Source organism: Neodiprion fabricii, chromosome 4 (assembly GCF_021155785.1).
Source record: "Neodiprion fabricii isolate iyNeoFabr1 chromosome 4, iyNeoFabr1.1, whole genome shotgun sequence".
NCBI classification, from domain to species: Eukaryota; Metazoa; Arthropoda; class Insecta; order Hymenoptera; family Diprionidae; genus Neodiprion; species Neodiprion fabricii.
In genome coordinates this window covers 23127278-23151044 of record NC_060242.1, presented here as the reverse complement: position 1 = coordinate 23151044, position 23767 = coordinate 23127278, and the positions used below count along the sequence as shown (strand labels likewise).

Sequence of the window (23767 nt, the reverse complement as noted above, 5' to 3'; positions counted from 1 at the left end):
AACATCGCCAGAGAAAAAAAAATTTTCGAAACTTAAATAGTCGGGAGGTTTTCTAGAAAAAAGAAATCGTATAGATTAAATATAGGCTCTGGATGAGGACTGTTTGAGTTGCAAGTCCTGAGACTTGTTACGCAGTTGCGATTTTTATCACTGAACTTAATTCTTTTCGAAACTATCACCGTTCGTAACTATTGAAGCTCTGGTTAAGTCGAAAGCGTTTTTCTGACCTAGTGGAATCTCGAAGTCAGTGAAATTTCACTTGTCATTGTCACGGCCTGGCGGGCTATAATAATTTGTCATTTACACCGAGTGAAAAATATGATGCATGCATGGTTGTGTAGAGTCCCAACTCTTTCATTGATGGGTTTGAGTAACCCAAAAAATGGCAGTTTTTATCATTTTGATGGTCACGATTACATTTTTGACGGCTTATCTTATCTCCCCGAATGAAATGTTGAGGACAATTTTTACCATATTTTTCTCTCTCGTCATTGTAGCGCATCATGCTAAATCGAACTCTCGTAAATTTCATGTATCATTTTTCGAGGTAACCGTAATAAATTTCTCTTCTACGCTGTCAAAGAAGTGTATTCAGATACATTTTTGACACGATTGCGTGTTTTATTTTTTCAATAATGAAGGACTATGTTTAATCCGATGGAATCGCCCGTGAAAGAAATAACTAAATCGATAATATCGATAAATAACTAATTCTTACATTGTGATTCGTCAAGAAAAAATGCAATCGAAATCACAAATTCCAACATTTATCTATAGAACTATAAACAAACATTGGCTTGTGGTATTTGGATAATAAACAGTGAAAACAACAACGTAAAAAGCAAATGAAAAATATTTGGAAATGCATACTTCGGCATTCCCAGTTCTTCTCCGCTGCTTTTCGTTGATCAATTTACCGTTCATCAAAGTAATTGATAAATCATTCTATTAAATCACATATAAAGGATAATTTCCAGTCCGAAATTCAACAGATATGAATTAAACAGTATTCAAAAGTTAAATACGAAAGATTGATTAGGTATCCAAAAATCGAATCAGCTCGAGTCTCCCGATTTCCGATTCCAGTTAAGTACATGAGAGGATTCTGGATTCTAGGATTCTAGGATTCATTCCTTTAAAAAAATCTAATTGTAAGAAAAATCATATTTCGTAGGTTGAAATAGATACCTACTGATCGAGACAGCGACTGAGAAAAATCTGAGTATAAAATTGAAAACCGAAGAAGCTATTCACTTGTCGTTTCGAATAAGCGATTACCACACGGAGGGTTAATCTCTGTAGTCCGTAGTACGATGTCTACGATACCCAAAGTTTTCAGCAGAATTATATCGGGGGTTGGGGATCATTTTCCTTTTTATCAACATTGGATTAATTGTTTTCTAATTATTATGCTGCCTACTCACCCCGTTCAACTGTTTATCAGCGCGTGTCAGGCCTTTGCGCATGTCTTAAGCTTCGGAGGGTTGGTGGAAGGATCGGAACATGACGTATAAGCAACGACCGCGCTGTTTGACTCGCATAGAGGACCGCGCGCCGATACCTACAGTTCTGACCACGATCGAAAGAAGTGCCCTGTTACACGATTCGAACGTTTCAATTTATTCGAGTAACGAGTAAATCGAAAGTACTCCGAAAGCTACGAAGGATTTCGAAAGAATCCACCGCGGAAAGGTTACCTGTTCTCATGACCAACGGCGCCATGAAGGTAAGATTTTTTATCGAAACAATATGAAATTACTGTTCGACTCTATCGTGTAGATTTTTGTCAACCTGGACGAAAAAATTTTAAGTCAAATCGTTGGATAATTTAATTGATGGCAGACGCAATTCAAATCGCAAACTCCGCAATTCTCTGTAGAACTAAGAAGCGTTCAGCTACTTGTTTTTGGAAATTCAAAAGTGAGAACAACCATTCCAAAAGTACGTAAAAAATTTAACTGAAAATTTGTACTAAGATTCTGGGCTTTCCGTATAACATCCGCACAGAGAACGCCTAATATCTTCTTTTTTTTCAAAATCCAAATCCAGAGTCAGAGAAATAAATTCAAAACCTAAATTTTGCTCAATTTCTTGTGATTTTTGTGCTGTTCCTCACGTTCCTCACCAACTATTCGCCACTCTTCCCAATTTTTTGCGACGTTTCCAGGATTTTAATTTGCAATTCCTGACATTCTCATTTGTTGATCATAGTCAATATCGATACAATGTTGTGATATAAAATACCTAACAATGATAGCGTTATGAAAAAAATGTGATGAATTTTTCAAAATTAGGCTTTTGAATAAAATGAGACAAAGTCGAGTGAAATCCAATGAATTTGCTAGATGGTGAGAGATTTTTAAACTATTTGAAACGAAGCACCCATGTCTAAGCTTTTATTTTTAATTCCAGTGATTTCTGTTCTTGTATTTTTTAACTTACAAATTTAATGGCTTGATAAACACTCGTCGTCAGTTTTGACCATCTCGTAATAAAATTAATATGCAGCGTCGATTTTTGGCCAGTCAAGCTCCTTGCAGGATTAGACAAACATCTTGGACCAAAGTTACTGGGTTTCGCTTAAAAGTTTACGTTGAGCCAATGAAATTACTATAAATCGATACGCCCAGAGAATTATAAACCTACTAATACTTGTTTCGTGTGGAAATCGTACCTTGCTAATTCTGAGTACCTTTGAATATCCTACGCAGTCCATTGGCAATGCGTTTCGTCTGTTTATTCTACAATTACAATACAGTAAGCCGTTCGTTATCGGCCAATAATCTAATAACTCTCTCGTTAAAAATATTTCACCAATGACCCTTTGCATTTATAAGAAGATATATCGCAATTGAAAGAACCCAAATGTAAATATTTATACACTAAATTCAAGACCAGGTAATTCCATTTCCCCAATCCATCTATCCAAGCTGTTTAACTACTCCTTATTTACTTATAAAACAAAGTTCATTCAATTATATTAAATAAATAATTTTCACGATGTATTTATCCAGAGTTCCACTTATTGTTAAATGGATAAATATGTTGTCCAATCGAGCAGATTATTACTGAGCTATACTCAGGCAATTAGAACACTCTTTACTGTCAGTTAAATATTTGACCGAGATCTCGGACATTTACTAAACTGTATGAAATATTGCAGTCATGTGTATATGTGTAAAAATCCATAGTGTTTCCATTATTCCTGTACGTTCTTATAAACATAGCTAGACTCTTCAGTCAGTCCTGATCGTCTAAATATTTTCATTACCGGAGCACAGGTGAAATATTTAAATTCATATCCAACCACCCGAATAATCACACATTTGTGTTTAGAGTAAGAAAACGATAACGTGAAGCAGAATCGAATAATAATCCATGTTATAGAAGAGAGCAGGTAGTTTAGTATGCCGTTAGCAACGTACCGCAGTTGCAATGCATTTTGCATATTTTCCACGTCGGTGTGCGGCGACGTCTATCAGTTATGTGAATTGACATCACGTCGAGTATGAGTAGATTTTACACGTGCAAAATCTTGAACAAGAGGTGAAAGTTCTGGTACAGCTCTGGAATGGCGAATCTAATAACGTAGATAGATGAATCGTCATATTTTTTCCTGATCGTAATTCACCTTAATTTTTTTCCGTCTTTATTTTATGACAAACCTCGAAGCCTCGACGGCGTTCTAACTTGTTGCTGTTGTCCAACAGTTTCGTTATTTACTCGGGCAACGGCTTGGCTAATTGATGGTGGAGCGAATTTGTTATACAAGGGATAATTAATGGTGCATACATGTTTCGGCATGTATAATACGTATATCTAATTAGGTTTTACAAGGTATTTGAGGATTTTATTACGCGCCATTACTGGAGGAAAATCATAAACGTGTTGTTGAAATACCAACCATGTTTCACGAAGTCAGGGGTAAAAGTAGAGTCGCCACTCGTGTCATGCCAATAAGACTCGCGTATCGCACAGTCAACTTGTAGTTAGTAGTGACGATCAGTCGAACAGAGAAAAATTTCATTTGTTATTGATACCAGAAAATTATAGTAAAATTTATACAATTACAATAACGATTTGAACATTGTTGGAATTACAAGAAAATTTCATACTAGTAATCGTTTAGTCTGATTTTACTTGTTAATACTACACTTTTTGCACCAAAGACAAATTATCATAATCGTTGCAAGAAACCATGCTACTAATGAACATAATAGAAAAAATAGTAAAAAAAAACTAATTTTCATATTGTACCTAGAACTATATTTTTCATTTACGGTAAAAAATAAAAACAGTTGAGTAGCGTATAATACCACAAATAGAAATTTCTCTCGGTGAAATAAACAGACTGTCTTTCCATGAAAAGATCTTTGACAAAGTTTTCTCGACGAAAATTTTCTCTGTCGCAACAATTCAAGCTTGATTTAGAAACGCAAAGAAATACTAATGATTAGAATCAGTTTACCGATAAGCTCTGACCAAATATAAGGTAACCGAGTTAACCGGTAAATTTGCTAATTACTCTGTACAGACAATCAAAAGGTTCAGTGATTATCGGAGATGTTGAAATTCTCATTGTTTCACTGGTTTTAATTTTTTCCAATCAGAAAAGTTACGTCTCTCAGGTAGGACTTGTACAACACGACTGAATCTGTATTTTACCCATTTGTCAAAATCGACTTGCACGTACAGTAATATTCATTAATGCCTTAAGATTCCGGCTAACTTGTTTGCGGTTCGAAAGAAAATGCGAGTTCGATTCTACACGAATTTTGTGACAATGTCTGGCGATGCGGCCGACCTGAGAAATTGGGAGTCATTGTCACACAATTCGTGTTGACTCGAATTTGCATTTTGTTTCGGAGCGAAAACAAGTTAGCCGGAATCTTAAGGCATTAATGAATATTACCGTACGAACCGGCTTTCGTTGAATTTGACACCTTAAATTTTTTTCCCAGTTTATGGTTACACGATAAATTTGCCCTTATCATAAATTCGTACTTAAACTTGAACGTACGTTCCTGGATTAGTGAGAGCATCGAACCATCATCGAGTAGAGTAAAGGTGTGAGTAAATTAACACTGCCATAGATCTATGGAACGTTTCCACAAACTTCCTTGTGTTTTAATCTGTTTCCAGTGTGGATTAACCGGTGAATCCGGCCCAAGTGATTTAAAAATTGATGTGAAAAAATCTTTTAGATTTATTCCGTACGACATGACTTCGCAACGGAGCTCCTCTCACACGGAAATGCATAACACATGTGGTGTCGCGTTTGAATGTATTTCGCCCAATTCTTTGAAGCTTGGAACGTATAGGATGATGTCGTACATCCATGCGGGCCTATCTCGACTGCCTGACAGATCGGTTCAGCAGACTTGATCGGATTTCGTAGCAATATCGCAGGGCAGATTTTCGGATTGCATTATAAACGAGACTTGACACTTTCACCGGGTTTTCACGCTTCGTGGTACACGGTACTGTTAAAGTATACATATTGTATAACCCGGCACGCGTTGGCGTGTAAATTTTTCACTTTGTTTTCTGAGGTTGACGAAAAGCCTGAATCTGTTCATTTCCAAAAACCGTTTCGTTGGTATCGATACGTGTATGTATATTTAGGGTGGCCCCCAATACGGTCATCGTCAAATTTTATTGCTTCCACTCATTGTCGGATATAAATTTTAAAAAGTACATAAAAAATCTCGGGCTCCTGCCTCGACCATAAATTCTACCGCAAAACCTTCGAATCTTCTCATTTGAATAACGTGGAATTTTTACCACTGTATGGTTAATTTTATTTTATATACGATGTATTGGTTGGATAATCTGAACACTGGCCAATTTCCTAGGCAGTCGTAAGCCGATCGATGAAAAATTTGGATCTCAGAAAAAAATAATTCACCGCAAAGTGCCAAAAACCCTGTGGTATTCAAATTAAAAAAAAATCTGAAGCCTTGCGGCAGAATTCGTCGATATTTTTTTACTCACTTATTTGTGGATTTTTAGCCTGTGGGAGTAACACCGTTCGATAATGACCGCAATAAAGATCACTCATTTTCTAATGTCTTATCTCCATTTCTAACCCTAGCAGTTCTTCCTTTCAAAGGAATAACGAAAATCCTGCACATACATATTTTGGACATGATTTATTCTAGAAATTTCTATAAATATTGTCATTATACTTTGTCGGACAACAATTTCTATGCATACCCACGGAGTCACTGTAATGCTATCGTCGGGTGACAAGTCATTGTGATGTTTCTGTCTCTTTTTTTTTGAGTTTTTATTCATGTGTGTGAAAGTATGGTAGGTACTGGGAAAAAGGTTTTTTTTTCTAAAATACCACCGGGTCAAATTTGCTGAATTTCTTTCTCAATCATGTTATTGTAAACATTATTGTACAAATAACATGGTTTATCAAATTCCACGTTGAAGAATTGGATTACCCCACGTTACCTTGCACGTTGAGTCAACTTTGAGTCAAACAATCGATCTTCTTTTGAGTTTGAAAAGCAAAATCTAAGCTCATTTTCACGATACACCAAACGAAATAACCATTTCAGTAATCCATAACCATATTCCATTCGTCGAAGCTGTATTTACACAAGCCTTATTATTCTATCGAACTTATTTATGAATAAATATCTACGTACGCCCAAGAATATGTAGGTAAAGATATTATAGGACGGTGATGACACATTAAAAAATATGCATGCCTCGAAGAGACCAACCAAGTATTTCATCTTTTGTTTCGTGCATCAATAAAATGGGACGAAAAAAACCTCGCATATGTGAAACAATGTACACAAAGTCGTTCATCTTTGTATGAAAATTTTTATGAATATTTTACGAAATTATAGCTCGAAGATATGGCCATGTTGATCCGGTATCATTCTTTATTTCCAATCGAATGGTGAAATTGAATAACAAATCGGCTGGCAAATACGGTTTTACATTATTCATTGAACACATAATAAATGTATCGAAAAATTTTACTTTGCCCCGTCGTACAATGCCGTCCACGTTCCAGCGATTCTGCTATTTACCTTGCTAAAATGATCTCTGCCACTTTTGCGCATTATAGATTTCAATACGCGATATTGTATTATTAACGTTACTTGTATTAATAATATACATATATAATTGTGATATCGAGGACGAAAACGGTAATCTTTTGTATCTGACATTTTAACAAGGTGTCGTCTGTCGAACGAGCTGCCACGGAATATTATAAAACACGGTATTGACAACCTTTTATAAAAGGCAATTACAATTTTCTATCGATATAAAATACGCAGGCGAACGTACCCTGATGAAATCCGTCTAATCGAGTGTCAAGTAAACACCGATTACACCCCTGAATATTACAACAACGAGATCAAAGTTTCCTTTCGACCTTCGCGCAGATTTAATTATTGCCTTAAACTCTTCCATTCGTTATATCGCCCGCAAAATCGATCTCGAATAAAGGTTTAAAAATTTTCCCAACAATTTATTGCAACAATATGATAATTTTCGCTAAGCAACTCCAACTGACATACGGATAAACGTATTGACTCAACATCAGATTATAATATTACATTCGCTCGTAATTGTACGACATATGTTGTTCCGTAACTATGTATAATTATCAATTATATTCGTTACGCAATTCGAGATTAGGCCTAATTATTCGCTTTAACGGCTAATCGTAGTTACCAATTAACACGCGTTGTTTATTCCACATGACGTAACAGAACACAGAGATGATGCGTAACTGCTGTTGAGTGCGGACGTAATTTGGTCCAGGTATAATTAACATCGATGAGAAACGTTATCGTGCAGTTTTGAACCCAGGCAGTTGTTTCTGCTTTCTTTATGCTCCATGCAATATTGAACATTGTCGGCATGGTGTTATTACTACTTTTTTAATTACAGGTCTCAGGATTCGTCTCTTGTGCCATTGTGATTATTGTTTTCATTGCCGTCGTAAATTCAGCCGTGCCACAGGACAGGGTACGTAAGATGTAGAATAGGAGAAGCGAAAACAAGTTTGCATAAACTGCGCGTGAATGAATAAAATATTGAAACTCACGACCACCTTTTACCGTTCCGCGAATACAGATAGACTCGCAGATTTTGGATCCATTCGTGGTGGACGCTAAGGCAAAGAGACCGTTCTGCAATGCTTTTACCGGTAAGTTTCACCAATCGAATGTAATATGTAAACGAGTCTTCAACATTATATCGTGTTTCTTGGTACGCTGGAAATTAGCATTTTTCGAAAATGTCAATTTTCTTCCAATGAAAGTTGGAGTTTCGTAACGTATCTGGAATTTCCGAATCCCTAACCATTCCGTATTTGAATTAATTTTTTTTTTTAAAGGTTGTGGCCGAAAGCGAAGCTCTCCCAGTGCCATCCAAAACTTGAATCCCCTAGGTGGGGAAGGTATGAAACTCGTTCGACTTCCGCTTCCGTTGTACCGCGCTCTGCTGCATGCCGCCTCATCCCAGGAAATGAATAACCAAATAATTGACCGCCAGGATCAATCCGCCGGAGACTTTAACAGGCTTCAAGAAATTCCCGTTCAAGAGTTTGAAATTCCCGCGGAAAAAAACCAGCTACGTGATCAATACGAGAGTTAATTTGTTAGTTTAAAATATATTAATACATGTCATGATACATATGTGCCAACTATAATGACTAGATTAACGAATACTTAATTGATATCGGAGCTATCTCACTTTAAATTCGAAAATCGATTGTCTTATTATTTGATGCTGGATCCCGTCAACGATGTTAAATCAGATTATTTTATTCGGTATATTCTAGAGGCAAATTCATCTGTGGTTATCGCTCTGTCTAAGTATCTGGATAGATAAACTGTACGTTGTTAAAAATTAATCTGGCATTTTTTCACTCTATTCAACATAAATGACGATTAAACAATAGGAACACCAATTTTGTTAATTTCGAAAACGAAACTCAGATTATTATGCTACATGAATTACCTGTACGATTACTACACCTCTATAATAACACTGCGATAACCTATATATGCCGATATTTAAATGTAATGTCTAATAAAATATCATGATTTCCTGTAACATGCGCAAGTGCGTTGATCGATTCACAGAAAATATATTATATCCTCTTGCACCTTCCCATCCGCGCGGTTCGCGTATGGTGTGTAAAATTCATCAACCGAAAATAATTCATCCACGAATATAGTTCAAATCCGTCCAAAAGTTAGTTTCATTGAGTAAAACTAAAAATCCACGGAATTGCTTCAACTTTCATTACAGAATATTCCGTTTCGTTAGTTAAAGGCTTTAAAATATACGTTACAGAATCCTATTTTCTGTGATTTCTACATTAAAACAAAAACTCAGGATCTTTCATTACTGCTTTATAAAGAAAAAAAAATGATATATATTTGCATAATTTCAGATTGGATGAGTATATTACACGTGAAATAATCTTATTTCTTACGATTGGAAAAAGTTCTTTTATCAATGACGTGTGGCCAGGAATGTTTGACGTACATTATCGTACATCTAGTGAGAAAAAATGTCAAGGTCTCTTTTGTGGAAAACGTGTGTCAGTATCAGGATTTACGAATGGACAAATCAGCAAGGTAATTTACGGGTATGCATTAATTGAACGGCGATTAATTCGTTATTCGTGTAACATTGGTGTAACGAGGGCATAAAATCTTTATCTGCGTGAGCGAATCTTCGGGAAAGAATAAACTTATTTTAGATAAGGTCTAATTTGACAGCTTCTGAATTTTTACACAGCATACACGTGGAAAAATTAATACTCGTCGCAATATGGCGTTAACGGATCACGAAACGACTGCAAATTAGTTACAAATAAACTGTGAGCTTAATTAACAAGCTACCCTGCCAAAGGTATTTCCGGTTACCGTTGTCTAAGCTGGAAAAATAATCGGACCTCCGGTTGACACTGTCTAGAATAATATTCGCGGGGATCTTTAAATTGACTAGAGCTATGTTATCATCGTTCCCCAGGGTGGTAATCGGTCTCTTCCATAAACCTGCGTAATGTCTGTAGTCCAGAGGATCGAATGTCGCTCCGCTCAAATCGTGGCGATATCCTTCCTTTGAGTGATCAAGGATCTAAAAACGAGAGAAAAATAAGCAGCAAAATTCGATGTCATCTCAGGAGACACGTCGATGAGACTTCAAACTTTTTCGACTGAGGTGAAATTTGAAATATCGATAATGTTTCACGGAATAAATATTGAATTTTGCCGGTTTTGATGGAATATTGGACAACACGTTAATGGTATATTACTTGGTGTACACACAATTGCACAGATTTTCCTCAAATTTTTTCAAACGAAGCCAACGCTACCAGGTTTATTTACTAAGTAGTGAGGAAATACTTGATTTCGGATGATTGGAAACGGCTTGTAACGTCACTTAATAACTTCTTCTCATACAACACGGAGATTCGTTACGTGAATATAACAGCTTAGATAACAGATTATAGATCTAAACGCCGGGTCAGCTATTCGGCCTGAACCCCTTTCTTTTCTTCACTCGATCCAACAGTCCCTCTTTTCGTTATCTGGTTATGAAATAAGTCTACAAAAGAGAATGAATTAAAATCTTGAAAGCTTGCCCATTCAATTTTCTTTGAAGGAATAAGTAGTGCTCGACTACAGTTCTCTTTTTCCGTCGGATTCTTTGAGAAGAGATGTCATATCTTCGCCAGTTATCTTGAGGGAGTATAAAAATCACCGGCAAGAAAGAAATGCCATATTTTCAGAACATCTTATCCTTGTAAATTTTTAAATTAACTCCGAACAGCTGCTATTAATGCGAGAAGGTTCGTAAACGACCGACAAGTATTTATTTATAGTTCAAGCTTTAACATTTGAACAATAGCCCGTGATTAATTAATAGCAGTCATTTTCCTCGAAGCAAAGATAAAACGAAAGAAAGCCGGCATCATTTTTTACACGATTAACTTTAGAACCGTAATTAATTGCAAGTTGCGATTTTTCATCAAATTTGCAGATGTATAATACTTGTTACTCTGACACGTAATATTCTCAGGAATTATAACGATTCATGTCTAAACTAGACTTCGTAATTAGCTAGAAATTAAATACGTGCTAAAATTCATTAAAATTATCACTGTCGACGATAACTACGAGTGTGTTGAATCAAAAAATACCTGACCTCGTCGTTTCTCATCAGGAACAATGTAACGACGATGCAAAAACTACAGTCCCGTGGATGATTCTGTTACCATTCTGCTGAAAGCGTGATAACTCGTACACTAAACAGACCTGGATGTTTCAAATTTCGAAACTTAAAACGAGGACGAATCTAGCGTCTTCAACCGCATAATCGCAGGTTATTCGCGAGCTTTCCTATATCGGTACAAAATCAGATGTTCAAAATTGAACTAAAAAAAAATGAAGCGCTAAAATACGATCACCGCCTCGTATGCTTTTTTGGACCTAGCCGGACGATGAAATAAAACAAAACGCCCTCGTCCAACTCATCCGCTGTTTTCGTTCCTAATTGCGAGCTTTCACGCGCTTTCCGAGAAAATTTAGCGGAAAATAATGGGTGTCGAGTAGCTGTGCGACTCACCTCGACGCGATACTTGAGAGCAAATGGCCAGGTGAGGCTCGCGTCGTACTCGCCTCGAGTAAGTCCTGCACCAACGCTCACGAATACCTTGTCCCCCTGGACGTCCCTCGGGATTACTTTCAGGTACATCGCGTATCCCCTGGGACCGACTTGAACGTTGGGGCTGCGGAGGTACCCTCGAGAACCCCACTGCGACATCTTATCGTCGAAGTGCTCGACCCGCAGGAAGTGGGTGAACGCCCGGATCGTAGCTGCGGTAGATTGTGCGGAAAAAAGAACATTTTTTTTTTTTTTTATACCTAACTCGCTACTTTTTTTTTTTCCTCTTTACTCGCGCTTGTTTCACCCTTTTATTCTACCGCAGACAGCGCGCACACTGAGAAAAATTTCATTTGTCACAGTAACTAGGAAAAATTCAGTGAAACGGGTATCGTTGAAAAACTGTTTGAATATTGTTGGAATTACGAAAAACGAGGCACGCGTAACCATTTTGCGCTGTCGTCGATCTTTTTTTGGTAATTGCAACTCAAAATCAGTTTTTGCGGGTTACTCGACTTTTTTAGTTAAATAAGGCTTTAGCGTCAATTTATTGTTGGAAAAGCGTTAAATTTTTGCAACACTTGCAAGAAAATATAGCAACAGTGATCGTGATGAAAAAGAATAGTAACGGATACTCGACTTTCTGGTAACGGATACAAAACTAATTTTTATTTTGTACCTAGAACTATATTTTTCGATTGTGGTAAAAAATGAAAATAATTAAGGACTGAGCGGTAACCGGAAATAAAAATTTCTCTCAATGCAGCGAGGATTTCTAACCGTGCGAGATTCGCTCGTTTCTCTGCCATTGCACTAGAATTATTTAGTATGAAATTTTGAAATCTGCAGGATTTCAACGACTGTTAAACAGTCTGATCGAACTTATATGGTTGCCGTATACTTTGAGCGGATATTTTAGGGGATGTTTTGCCGTCTAGGCTTCGGGTTGAAATTACGGGACCATCAGAGAAGTTCCCAAAAACTTGGGACCATTATTTTTTCTTTGTCTACGTATTCGTTGAAGAATTGTTTTAAATAATTTTGATAAAATGAAACAGGTTGTATTCTTTGACAGAATTAAGTACGTAATTTTAGTAATCTTTAAAGTAATTTCTGGGGAAAATTGGCGGAATATCTTAAATGTTGCGTTTTCTGTATAATTTTACTCGCACTCGGAGGACGGTTATTGAAAAGACAAATAAAAATAATGATACTAAAAGTAAAAAATTTGGATACATGTAGAAAAACATGGTAAACGAAATCTGAGAAAGGAACATCACAGCTTAGACATCTACCGACGCACGATTTCGCATGATTCTGGAATCATTAAATTTTTGCAAGGATATGAAGGCGTTTGAACGTTGGAATTGGCGTAACAAATTGTAATAACCCCTTGAAATCAAACGTACCATTTCAAAGGTATGTTATATAATATTAATCATGGTGCGGCAAGAGCAGATTGATAACCGGTGAAATACAGAACCCGTGGGTGATGAAGGTAGGAAATAAATCATTCATTGCGTAATGATGAAATATGAGTAAATTGAATACTCCAGGTGTGAGATATGTTTTAGGTGATAAGGAAATCAGCCCAAATAACATGACCTATGCATTCATTGAATACCTTGCGCTGTGGAAATTTCACTGATGGTGTTGTTCATCCTATCGACCTCTGCTTGTCTGGGATCGACATCCAAGCGACCTGCATCACCAAGGGACCGAAGCCTGGATGACGAAGATCTAAGCAGGATATTCAGCTTCTGATTTATCTCATCGATTCCAATTTGGAACAAATTTTCCAGGCTTTTTAGTCGCTGGTCTACCGCTTCTGTAAATCAGATAAATAATATTATATACCTAAGGATTATTGATCAATTTTTTTAGGATCGAGGATTTCGGTTTTTCTGACAGTCTACTACTTATCAATTTTTGCGAAAGCTTCCATTGACAGCATTTGGATCTGCCAAATTTAGATAAAATCTTGATGAGAAATTACTATGAATAATTTAAAGGCGATATAAAACTTATTGAACTTGGCTATTTTTAATTTAGAATAATCCCTACTCTCGTCTATTCTTTCAAAATAAACATTTTTCCACGTTTTGGTCGAATAAAAGGTATCGTAAGTGTCTCGACGCTTGAAGAAGATCGTTCAACATCACGACTCACGTGCCAAAATATTCGGAATGAAATGCAGCATTTTTCAGATTTTAAAACTGGCGTGTTTTCACGACTTTTGAAAGTTATTGCTGGTAGAGGATTCTTCAAAAAAATGTAGGAAGAACCAGTATACACTTTTTTGAGGTACCTACGCCCCCAGAAAATTTCGGGGAGAAATATCAGGACCCGGTTGAGTTGACACGGAAGGACCGAGGTATGTGTATATTTTAAAGAAAGGCAAAATTTTCTAGAAAATCGTAACAACAACACGGTTGGAAACGGCATTTTAATTGCTGTTCAACGTCAACGTCTCCGCCTCGTTGGTCACTTCGTGTTCATTAGAGATTTTCCCTATTCCGATACATTGTCATATCGGAAAACTAAACACAAATATAGGTTTTCATAAGTGGGATAAAATGCATCGGCGTACGTATTCTCGTTATAAATCGCTCTCTAAATGAAATTCCGAAAGACGTCAAAGGCATACCAACTATAGTGCCAAGCCTTTCCTCAGACATTACCAAAACATTTTCTTTTCCATCCACTATAAAATCAGTTGAACTTTTTGCTATTATGTAATTAATGATTGACTGTGAGACGTTGACTACAATGATGTCAGAACAAAGCCAGTGAGTCTGCTGTCCATTTATAACCTATTCTCGCCACAATACGGAGATGCGTTTGGAGCTGTCAAAATCAGGCCCTGTTACAGGTAGATGAGCATTCAATATAGCGCGAATATCCGCGAGATATTCTTGGTTATGACGGTATAATTTCGTTATCTTTAAACCCAGTTTAAAATAGTATTTGAGGGTCACCTTCAACAAGAAGTTACAAACAAATAATCAGCTTCCTTTCCCATTCATGCGCCCTCTCCATAAAGGCTATTGCGTAGACCGATTAAACTGCGAAGATTGATTGTTCAATACGGTATCTTATCTTACGGTATTGTAAGGTCAGTTAAATACAACGTGTTTAGGAATTCATTCACGGTATACATTCTGGTATTTATTTCAGGATAATTCATTGCAAACTTGTCGATTTTTTTTCTCTTTGTACGATTTCAAATACACTGAGAGATTTGGCTGCAGAGATAGTGAATTTGAACTTTTTCACAGTGAAGTTAAACAATACATTTCTACGTTTCTTCCGTTGTTACAACATTTCTCAGTTGAATTTGACGGATTCAGAAAAAAGTAAGAAATTGTCGAACCTGTGCAAAGTCTGATTCGGCTCTTAATTTGGAAATTATCGACTTTTGCTGGCGGATTCTACTTTCACTATCCAAGAAACTTGAATAAGCCATAACTTCTGTAAAAGTCAAATCATGGTTCGTTCGGTCCAATTTCATGTCGCAAAGTACGAAAATGTCCGAATTTCTCAGCGAATCGGGCATCTGAAATGGTCATATATAATTCTTACAAACCTGCTATACACGCGCCTGTAAGAACTCTGGTGACCGTTGCCTGCGCACTGGCAACTAACTCTTCGGTAGTGATTTGGCAGGTAGCATGTTGCGTTTCCGAAACACTTCCGTTGCCATTGACCGCTTGTGATCCAGCTGAGTACACGAGTAATCATAAAATGTAAGATATAAGAAGTAATCGTTACATTCTTGAACTACACAATTAGTCACAGGCTACAAGTCATAAACCACGGCTAAAATCCGCTTATACGAATCTCCCTGTGGACTAGCTTTATTTCTTTTGCGATGTGTTTACGTTTTTTCTTAACGGATATAAAAAGTTTGCACGGAGAGAAATTTCTAGTTCCGGTTACCGCTCAGTCCTTAACTATTTTCACTTTTTACCATAATCGAAAAATATAGTTCTAGATACGAAATGAAAATTAATAAAATAACAGTGGTTAGTAAGATTTCATGTCAATGAATCTAGAGTAAGCGTAGTTTTTCAAAATTTGCTCCAGTTATTTATTTTATCGACATTTTCATATATCACTCAAAAAATCAATATTTAGACGAAAAATTGGATTTTTTTTTTTTAATATCAAAAGTTGAGGGAAAAAATACTACAGAGCTTAGCAAAATGAAGATAATTTTTTTTATCCTGATTCTTTTCGTGAAATCAGAGCAACAAAAAAATTCATTTTCATTACGAGTTGTGAAAATTGAAACACAACTAATCGTGATTAAAAAATACGCTACTCACAATGATCTGGTGACTGAACTGTGATATTCTCTCCGAAACAGAAGCAATCATCGTCAATATTACAGAGAGAAACAAGTAATATTATAAAACACCGCGGAGCTCGCATTTTTAGTACAGCACGTTGTTAAACTTTTCGGAGAGTGTTAAGCCTCGGGTAGCCACGGTTAACGGGAGATTGACTGTATTTTCGGTGGGACTATTTCGGGCACTTGAAGAGATTGGTTGATCAAATTTTATTCGAATTCTTGTACTAAATTAGAGTTCGTTTCTTAACTGTTTTAAAGTTTTTTAGTAATTTACCAATGTAACACTGGACGGCACGGCGACGGGTTATTTGGATTTATATACATATATCGGCGTCGGGACTCTGCTGCTACATTTTATAGAATAATATAATTCTGTATTGTGCTCAGTGAGAAGGAGTGGGGTTCATAATTTTTCAGAGGCTGGAAATAAGATGACTACGTACGGTCTTAGGGATTTTCTGGATAATCAATTCTTTAATGTGTAATGATAATTCTTGTAAGTAATTAATTCTACCCTTCGATTTCATATCTAATTGCGCGACAAACTCGGAAATACCATGAATCGTCTGGCGTCGTATAACATATAGAATAAGTGGAACGATCATAATAATTAAACGTTCAAGATGATACTAAACCTAATTAATTGGCAGGGTATCTCTATTCCCTAAATCTAATTAATTACTCGATTCACTTTCTCCATCATGGATTCATACCGCATGGCATTAGCGTACACAGTGTTACGTGACACATACCTTTTTATTCCGATTCATAAAAATATACTGCTCGAGAAAAGAATAAGGTTAATAACCAACCTTTGCACAACAAACTGATCTGGAAGTAAAAAACTGCTTTATTTGAAGAAAAATTAACAACGCGGTCGCGCTCGTTACTGCAGATCCGCTGCAATTTCTTTTCCAACAATAACACCGATTTTTCATTTAAATATTTCCGCTTCTCTTTTGTTCGTGGCTACGTTCAGCGTTCCAAAATAAGAATCCAGCCCATGGGTAAAGGCATAGTCATAGTAGCAGTATTACTGAGCCGGAGAAAATATTGTCCCAGGGCTGAACGTCTTCATATATTTTCAATCAAATCCTGTACGCCGTATCCGATGTGTAACGGTTTGAATTGATTCAAAAAACATGAGTTCAAAGAACTTGAGAATCTTTCTGATTTAGCATAGAATTGCCAACTCATATCGTGTCTTTTCCTTATTCAAAATACCACGTTTAATTGATCGGAAACAGTACCGCATCCGTTACGTTGACTGAAGGCACCCATCTGTTACCGGTCTACTAATTACCTTTTTCTTCTCAATAACGCTTTTAAAAAACTATGCTCAGAGTCAACGCCGCAGAAGTTTTAAAGCTAAAATAGGCACGTGCTATACTGGCGCACTCTGTATATTTCTACAGCAACTGCACCTGCGTATTAACGATGAGACGTTTACCGTAACACCATTATGCAACGAACACAGATGTAAATTCAAATCGTGATGTGTCAGGATATTGTCATGGGCAAAAGATGTACTCATAATTACCACGTTTAGTTCTATAAATCAATGCACCAATCTAGCGATCGAGCTTCTTTCAAATATCGCCCGAGGCGACGATAACATTATCTCGAATAAGCTTACAATTAGACTGGTAGTTGCTGGTAGTCAGATCGGAATTCCCCGATTTCGTCAGGCCCAAGGCACGGATATTGTCCACCGATATATTTATTACACATGTGTCCATCCGTCTTTATTCCTCGCGCCTGCCAACGACAACGATCAGTGCGTTGTGCAAGGTTTTTCGGACGGTTAGTACGATTGATCCTTGACGTTTCACGTTCGGGTCACCCTGTGCCTGTGCCAATGCTTCGCACAGCTGGTTGCCGTCAGTCAGTTCAAGTCAGTCACTGACTCGCTGCCCAGTCACTGCTCAGTCACTTTCCACTGGCGTTCGATTCGCGTCGAGTTGTCCTCGTTTGAAGTTGCAACATAGCCTGATTTAAAAGTCTCCACTCCAGGGTCTTCACTCTTGTGCCAAACCGTTGGCCAAGGTGTCTCAGTTACTCGTCTCGCCAATTTTCGTTCGATTGTCTGAATATTGATCGAAAGTAATAAAAGCTTCCTCCGAATAATAATACATTACCAGTTCTATTGACGTTTCGTCCGCCCTTGAAGGTGAGTTTTAAATTGTAACATATGTATGCATTAACGGAAAGTGTAACGCCTTCTCGCATTTCCTCCTTGACACGTACATACGTGCAGCAAAAGTGAAACCGCTTTCTACTCACGTACATCTTTCAACCAGGACTATATCTCGCACTGCATTTACCTGTTTCCCCCCACACATATCCCCTACGATTCGTTATGTAATTATTCACTACTTATTATTACCGTGAATCGTGTTACCTGTAGATATTTACGAGATCGAAGTTAAAAACTTACAATTAACTTCTTTAAATGAATTCTTGAATTTCGGAATACTTATTCATGTTTTTAAAAATGTTTCGTAACGTTAATGTTACTAACTTCAATTTCCTACTACCTTCTGCTTTCACGAGGTTCAAGTTAGTAATATTAACGTAACGAAACATTTGAATAGCAAATCACTACTATGTTGCAATTTTTTTGAATGACTGAAGGTATTGAGATCATTGAATATAAGTGTATATTAATTTATCACGATTCACTGAATTTTAAGCAATATTGCAATAGCAAAATATCGATTTTCTTGAAAATGCATCATGTCATTAACGATACGACCTTCGACTTTATCTACTTTTCTAGTCCCCTTTCACATGGAAATGAAATCAGGAATAAATTTTCATATTGCTAAATATGTCTGTATTGAGTTTGGACTCTTCTTTAATTCCCGCTTCTTTAATACCTCTTATTTCGAATGCGTTCTATTATTTTAGGTTTAAAAAGTAAAACGAACAAAGAAGAAAAAAAATGCCTTGTCCATTTTTGGCCCGTCTCTCTGGCAGCTATGTTAGGAATTACGGTGCTTCGTTGCTAATGAACTACCGTCAGCATTGCCCAGTCATGTCACGACTAGCAAGTTCAGCTGCGGATGATGCGGAGCCAGAAAGAGATCTGGGAAAACATGCAAAGAGTCAATGTCCTTTTCTTTCCGCCGAACAAGGTGCGGTGAAAGAGGCAAGTACAGCAGTTCAGGAGGATGTGATAAAGCTGAATGACAGACCCTGGATGAATTTAGAAACCGAGGAGCAGACCTTTCCATATGAGGATTTCTTCCATGAGCAAATCATGCGCAAGAAACTGGACCATTCTTACAGGGTATTCAAGAAAGTGAATCGGCTGGCCGAGGAATTCCCTGCAGCTGTCGAATACTCTTGGGGAGAGAAACCCATAACAGTCTGGTGCTCCAACGACTATTTGGGCATGTCGCGCCATCCAGAAGTTACGAAATCGGTTAGACGAGCCTTGGATAAGTTTGGCGCCGGTGCCGGTGGCACCAGGAATATATCTGGTAATTCCCTCGGGCATGAGCTCCTCGAGAATCGGCTTGCAGCTCTGCACCAGAAGGAAGCAGGACTTCTGTTCACTTCTTGCTTTGTCGCCAACGATTCTACTCTCTTTACACTAGCCAAAAGCATGCCAGGTTGTCATATATTCTCAGACGCTGGCAACCATGCGTCCATGATACAAGGTATTAGGAACAGCGGCGTTCCCAAACACATATTCAGGCACAATGATCCCAATCACCTGGAACAGCTGTTGTCAAGGGTAGAAAAATCTGTGCCAAAGATCGTCGCCTTTGAAACTGTCCATTCCATGACCGGGGATATATGTCCTCTTGAAAAGCTATGCGACGTCGCAAAAAAGTACGGTGCACTTACCTTTGTCGATGAAGTACACGCCGTCGGTTTGTATGGATATTCAGGGGCTGGCGTTGGGGAGAGGGACCAGGTGCTCCACAAAATGGACATCATCTCAGGGACTTTGGGTAAAGCTTTCGGCAATATGGGTGGCTACATCGTCGGATCAACCAATCTGATTGACATGGTGCGCAGCTACGCAGCTGGGTTCATATTCACCACTTCCTTACCACCTACTGTACTTTACGGAGCTTTGACTGCCATTGAAATTCTCGCTTCGGAGGAGGGTCGATCCTTGAGAGCAGCACAGCAACAAAATGTTGCATATTTAAAGACTGCACTCAACATGGCCGATCTTCCAGTCGAGTTGTCACCTTCACATATCATTCCGATAAAGGTAAGAGATTCGATTTTCATAGCGTTAGATTGGGAAAAAAAAAATGGATACGTACTTGTATACATTGTGTCTAGGACGTTCCATGCACTATCAATAGCTTTTGTATTAGAGTTGGTTTGCTTTAGTAGCTCCGCGGTACAAAATATGGCGATAAAATTCTCAATCTGATTAATACATGTAACATATCTTTTTACTTTCACAGATCGGAGATCCTCAAATTTCTGCCCAGCTAGCTGATACGTTGATACGAGAAAAAGGTCACTATGTTCAGGCTATTAATTATCCTACTGTGGCCAAGGGAGAAGAAAAGCTGAGACTTGCACCAACACCATTCCATACAAAACAAATGATGGACAGTCTCACAAGGGAGATTAAAGACGTTTGGAACTCCCTGGACCTTCCAAAAGCATCCGAAGAACCTAAGCCAAAGCACATTGCTCGGGTGATTTCGGTCCATTGACAGTAGTAAACTATTAACTTGGATCAGGAAATTCAGTCTACCAATAACCAAAATATATATTCAAATAAAATTATTCATAAGCGTTCAGGCCGTACATATGCAGGTGTTAAATTACGTAAGCTGCATAATAATTTGATTGTCACGTAAACACGCCACGGAAATGATGACGGAGGACTTATTTGCCGCAAAATTGTTATTGTCATTCATTGTTATACAGCAGACACGTATTTTCATAATATATTCAACAACTTGACCTTATCACTCCGTTCCGTGTTTAAAAATGGACAAACCTCGACACATTCTGTCTGTACAAATATGAAGTCTACTTAGACGTTTCGAACGAGTTTATAACTATCATTGTTACATGTTGAATTATCTTTGTTAAAGAAACGGCATACTGATGGGATATTTTAATGTATTCATTATTCTATACGTGTATCAAAACGAGTTCTTTTTTTATGCAGTACTGATAACACCTGACTCTTACTTATTGTTGATAACATTTTTGGTCTTTTAATCTCGTGATTGATTTACGTACTGTATTTGTTGAACAAAGAGTTGAGTACTATATTATATTGTAGTAAATTACAAATCGAAGTTTATTTAATACGATCAATGTTACTACTGCGCACGTTCATACTTATATTAGCGCCAAAAGTGAGCAAAAACTATTAGTTAGAAATGTTGAATTAGAAAAATACATAGTACATATGTATTTGTTCCATTAACAGACAAAGTTGTTGAACAGCCGTCTACTTATAAAAGCTCTCTTCGTGTTTTGAACAAGCACGACCTGCTTACAATAATTGATCTGCTGAACTAAATATTGAAATAAATAAAGGTGAAAGATTAATTTTAAAACTGGATTTTGTTTTTAACATTCCCCAACATCCCGCAGTTTGAAGTCTATTTTCAGCACTAAATTAAAGCATGACATAAATGATTGATGATATTTAGGATATCGAATATTGCTGTTTATTCGTTACCTAACACCGAGTATATAAGAAAATAGTTAAACAAATTCACATAGCTTCACACCCGAAAACAAAGCATTTATTGCATGTCAATTATTGCTCAGCTGCTTTGTTTCTGTATAAACAAACGTTATTGTTTTCAGTCATCCGCGATAAATAATTTAGCAGAGAAGCACAGATCTTCTCTATTATTTCAGCTTAAAAAACCGTTTAAATCAACTGCACAACATGGTAAGTCAATCTAACGATTTAACAATCTTAAGTGAACCATTTATCTAAGTTGTGTGTACTTTCCGTAGAAGCCAAATAATCTTACCCATCTTTCTTGAGATAAAGAAAAATGTCCGTCTTGCGATCATAACTAAACAGACAATTTACTAGTTTATTGTAACATCTCTGAGCCTTACAATTATTCTTTACTTTTGCAGCGTGAGTGCCTATCAGTACACGTGGGTCAGGGTGGCGTGCAGATTGGAAATGCGTGCTGGGAACTGTATTGTTTAGAACACGGAATTCAACCTGATGGTCAAATGCCATCCGATAAAACAGTCGGCGGCGGCGACGATAGCTTCAACACATTCTTCAGCGAGACGGGCGCAGGCAAACATGTACCCCGAGCAGTATTCATGGACTTGGAGCCAACGGTAGTCGGTAAGACTTAGGAATTATTGGTGCAGAATTTCCCCGAAATTCGATTAATCGTCACAACTGAATCCATCTGTCTGCAGATGAAGTTAGGACTGGAACCTACCGCCAACTATTTCATCCCGAGCAACTGATCACAGGAAAAGAAGATGCAGCCAATAACTATGCCCGAGGTCACTACACAGTGGGGAAAGAGATAGTTGACCTTGTTCTGGACCGCCTTCGTAAGCTAGCCGACCAATGCACGGGTCTACAGGGTTTTCTTATATTCCACGCGTTTGGCGGAGGAACCGGATCAGGCTTCACGAGTCTGTTAATGGAGAGACTCTCCGTCGATTATGGAAAGAAGTCTAAATTAGAATTCGCGATTTACCCGTCACCCCAAATTTGCACTGCAATTGTGGAGCCCTACAATTCCCTCCTCACAACGCACACGACTCTGGAACATTCCGACGCAGCTTTCATGGTAGACAATGAAGCGATATACGACATATGCAGGCGTAACTTAGACATAGAGAGACCGACTTACACAAATCTGAACCGGCTTATCGGTCAAATAGTTTCATCGATAACAGCTTCGCTCAGATTTGACGGTGCCCTCAATGTCGACCTCACCGAGTTCCAGACAAACTTAGTACCGTATCCCAGGATTCACTTCCCATTGGCAACTTATGCACCGGTAATATCCGCCGAGAAGGCTTATCACGAGCAATTGACTGTCGCTGAGCTGACAAATTCATGTTTTGAACCTGCCAATCAAATGGTCAAGTGCGATCCTCGGCATGGAAAATATATGGCATGCTGCATGCTGTACAGGGGTGACGTCGTGCCCAAAGATGTAAATGCCTCTATCGCCACGATAAAAACCAAGCGCACAATACAGTTCGTTGATTGGTGCCCGACTGGGTTCAAGGTAATGAATTATCTTATGTTAGGTTTGTGTTCACAGGGACTGTAACGATTGTGTTATACGTGTTTTCAGGTGGGTATAAACTACCAGCCACCCACAGTCGTCCCTGGAGGAGACTTGGCTAAAGTACAGCGGGCGATTTGCATGCTTGCTAATACCACTGCGATAGCGGAGGCGTGGGCTCGACTGAACCACAAATTTGACGTTATGTACTCGAAACGTGCATTTGTTCACTGGTACGTCGGTGAAGGAATGGAGGAAGGTGAATTCTCAGAGGCTCGAGAAGATTTAGCTGCACTGGAAAAGGACTACGAAGAAGTCGGACTTGATTCTGTTGAAGGCGAAGGCGAAGGTGGCGAGGAATACTAATCAGTTTTCATATGCGACAATTTTTGTACAGCGGATTGAAATGGAGAAAAACGTGACTCTGATCCAGATTAACAAATGCCTGCAGAATTGTAGACAATGCATGTTGTGCATTAATATTAAATTACTTTTATTTTGTTCCTGTATTAATAAAAGATTTCGAAAATTA

The 23767-nt window shown here is 37.8% G+C and overlaps 4 protein-coding genes across 6 annotated transcripts; 3 read left to right on the top strand and 1 right to left on the bottom strand.

Moving 5' to 3' along the window:
• The first annotated feature begins 1529 nt into the window (after positions 1-1529).
• On the top strand, positions 1530-9093 carry LOC124180187 (cardioactive peptide-like). Of its 2 annotated transcripts, XM_046565359.1 has the most exons (5): positions 1530-1726; positions 7924-8001; positions 8110-8182; positions 8372-8635; positions 8737-9093. In XM_046565359.1, exons 1-4 carry the CDS (start codon positions 1706-1708, stop codon positions 8629-8631), a joined length of 432 nt encoding a protein of 143 aa, XP_046421315.1. In that variant the 5' UTR covers positions 1530-1705; the 3' UTR covers positions 8632-8635; positions 8737-9093. The 2 variants fall into 2 exon arrangements, with proteins under 2 accessions (XP_046421315.1, XP_046421314.1); XM_046565358.1 differs by having other exon boundaries at positions 8372-9093.
• Positions 8628-17784, bottom strand: LOC124180184. Of its 2 annotated transcripts, none has more exons than XM_046565351.1 (5): positions 17649-17784; positions 15245-15379; positions 13283-13486; positions 11620-11870; positions 8628-10128 (listed from the first exon to the last, which is right to left on the bottom strand). In XM_046565351.1, the coding sequence occupies exons 1-5, from the start codon at positions 17749-17751 to the stop codon at positions 9856-9858; spliced, it is 966 nt and encodes a 321-aa protein (XP_046421307.1). In that variant the 5' UTR covers positions 17752-17784; the 3' UTR covers positions 8628-9855. The 2 variants fall into 2 exon arrangements, with proteins under 2 accessions (XP_046421307.1, XP_046421306.1); XM_046565350.1 differs by lacking the exon at positions 17649-17784 and adding an exon at positions 15987-16487.
• Positions 17785-18051: 267 nt separating this feature from the next.
• Positions 18052-21564, top strand: LOC124180179 (5-aminolevulinate synthase, erythroid-specific, mitochondrial-like). The gene is made up of 3 exons (XM_046565336.1): positions 18052-18182; positions 18923-20243; positions 20446-21564. Exons 2-3 carry the CDS (start codon positions 18957-18959, stop codon positions 20701-20703), a joined length of 1545 nt encoding a protein of 514 aa, XP_046421292.1. The 5' UTR covers positions 18052-18182; positions 18923-18956; the 3' UTR covers positions 20704-21564.
• A 187-nt stretch (positions 21565-21751) lies between these two features.
• On the top strand, positions 21752-23766 carry LOC124180181 (tubulin alpha-1 chain-like). Its single transcript, XM_046565340.1, has 4 exons — positions 21752-21908; positions 22106-22328; positions 22406-23235; positions 23305-23766. Exons 1-4 carry the CDS (start codon positions 21906-21908, stop codon positions 23599-23601), a joined length of 1353 nt encoding a protein of 450 aa, XP_046421296.1. The 5' UTR covers positions 21752-21905; the 3' UTR covers positions 23602-23766.
• Position 23767: the final 1 nt, after the last annotated feature.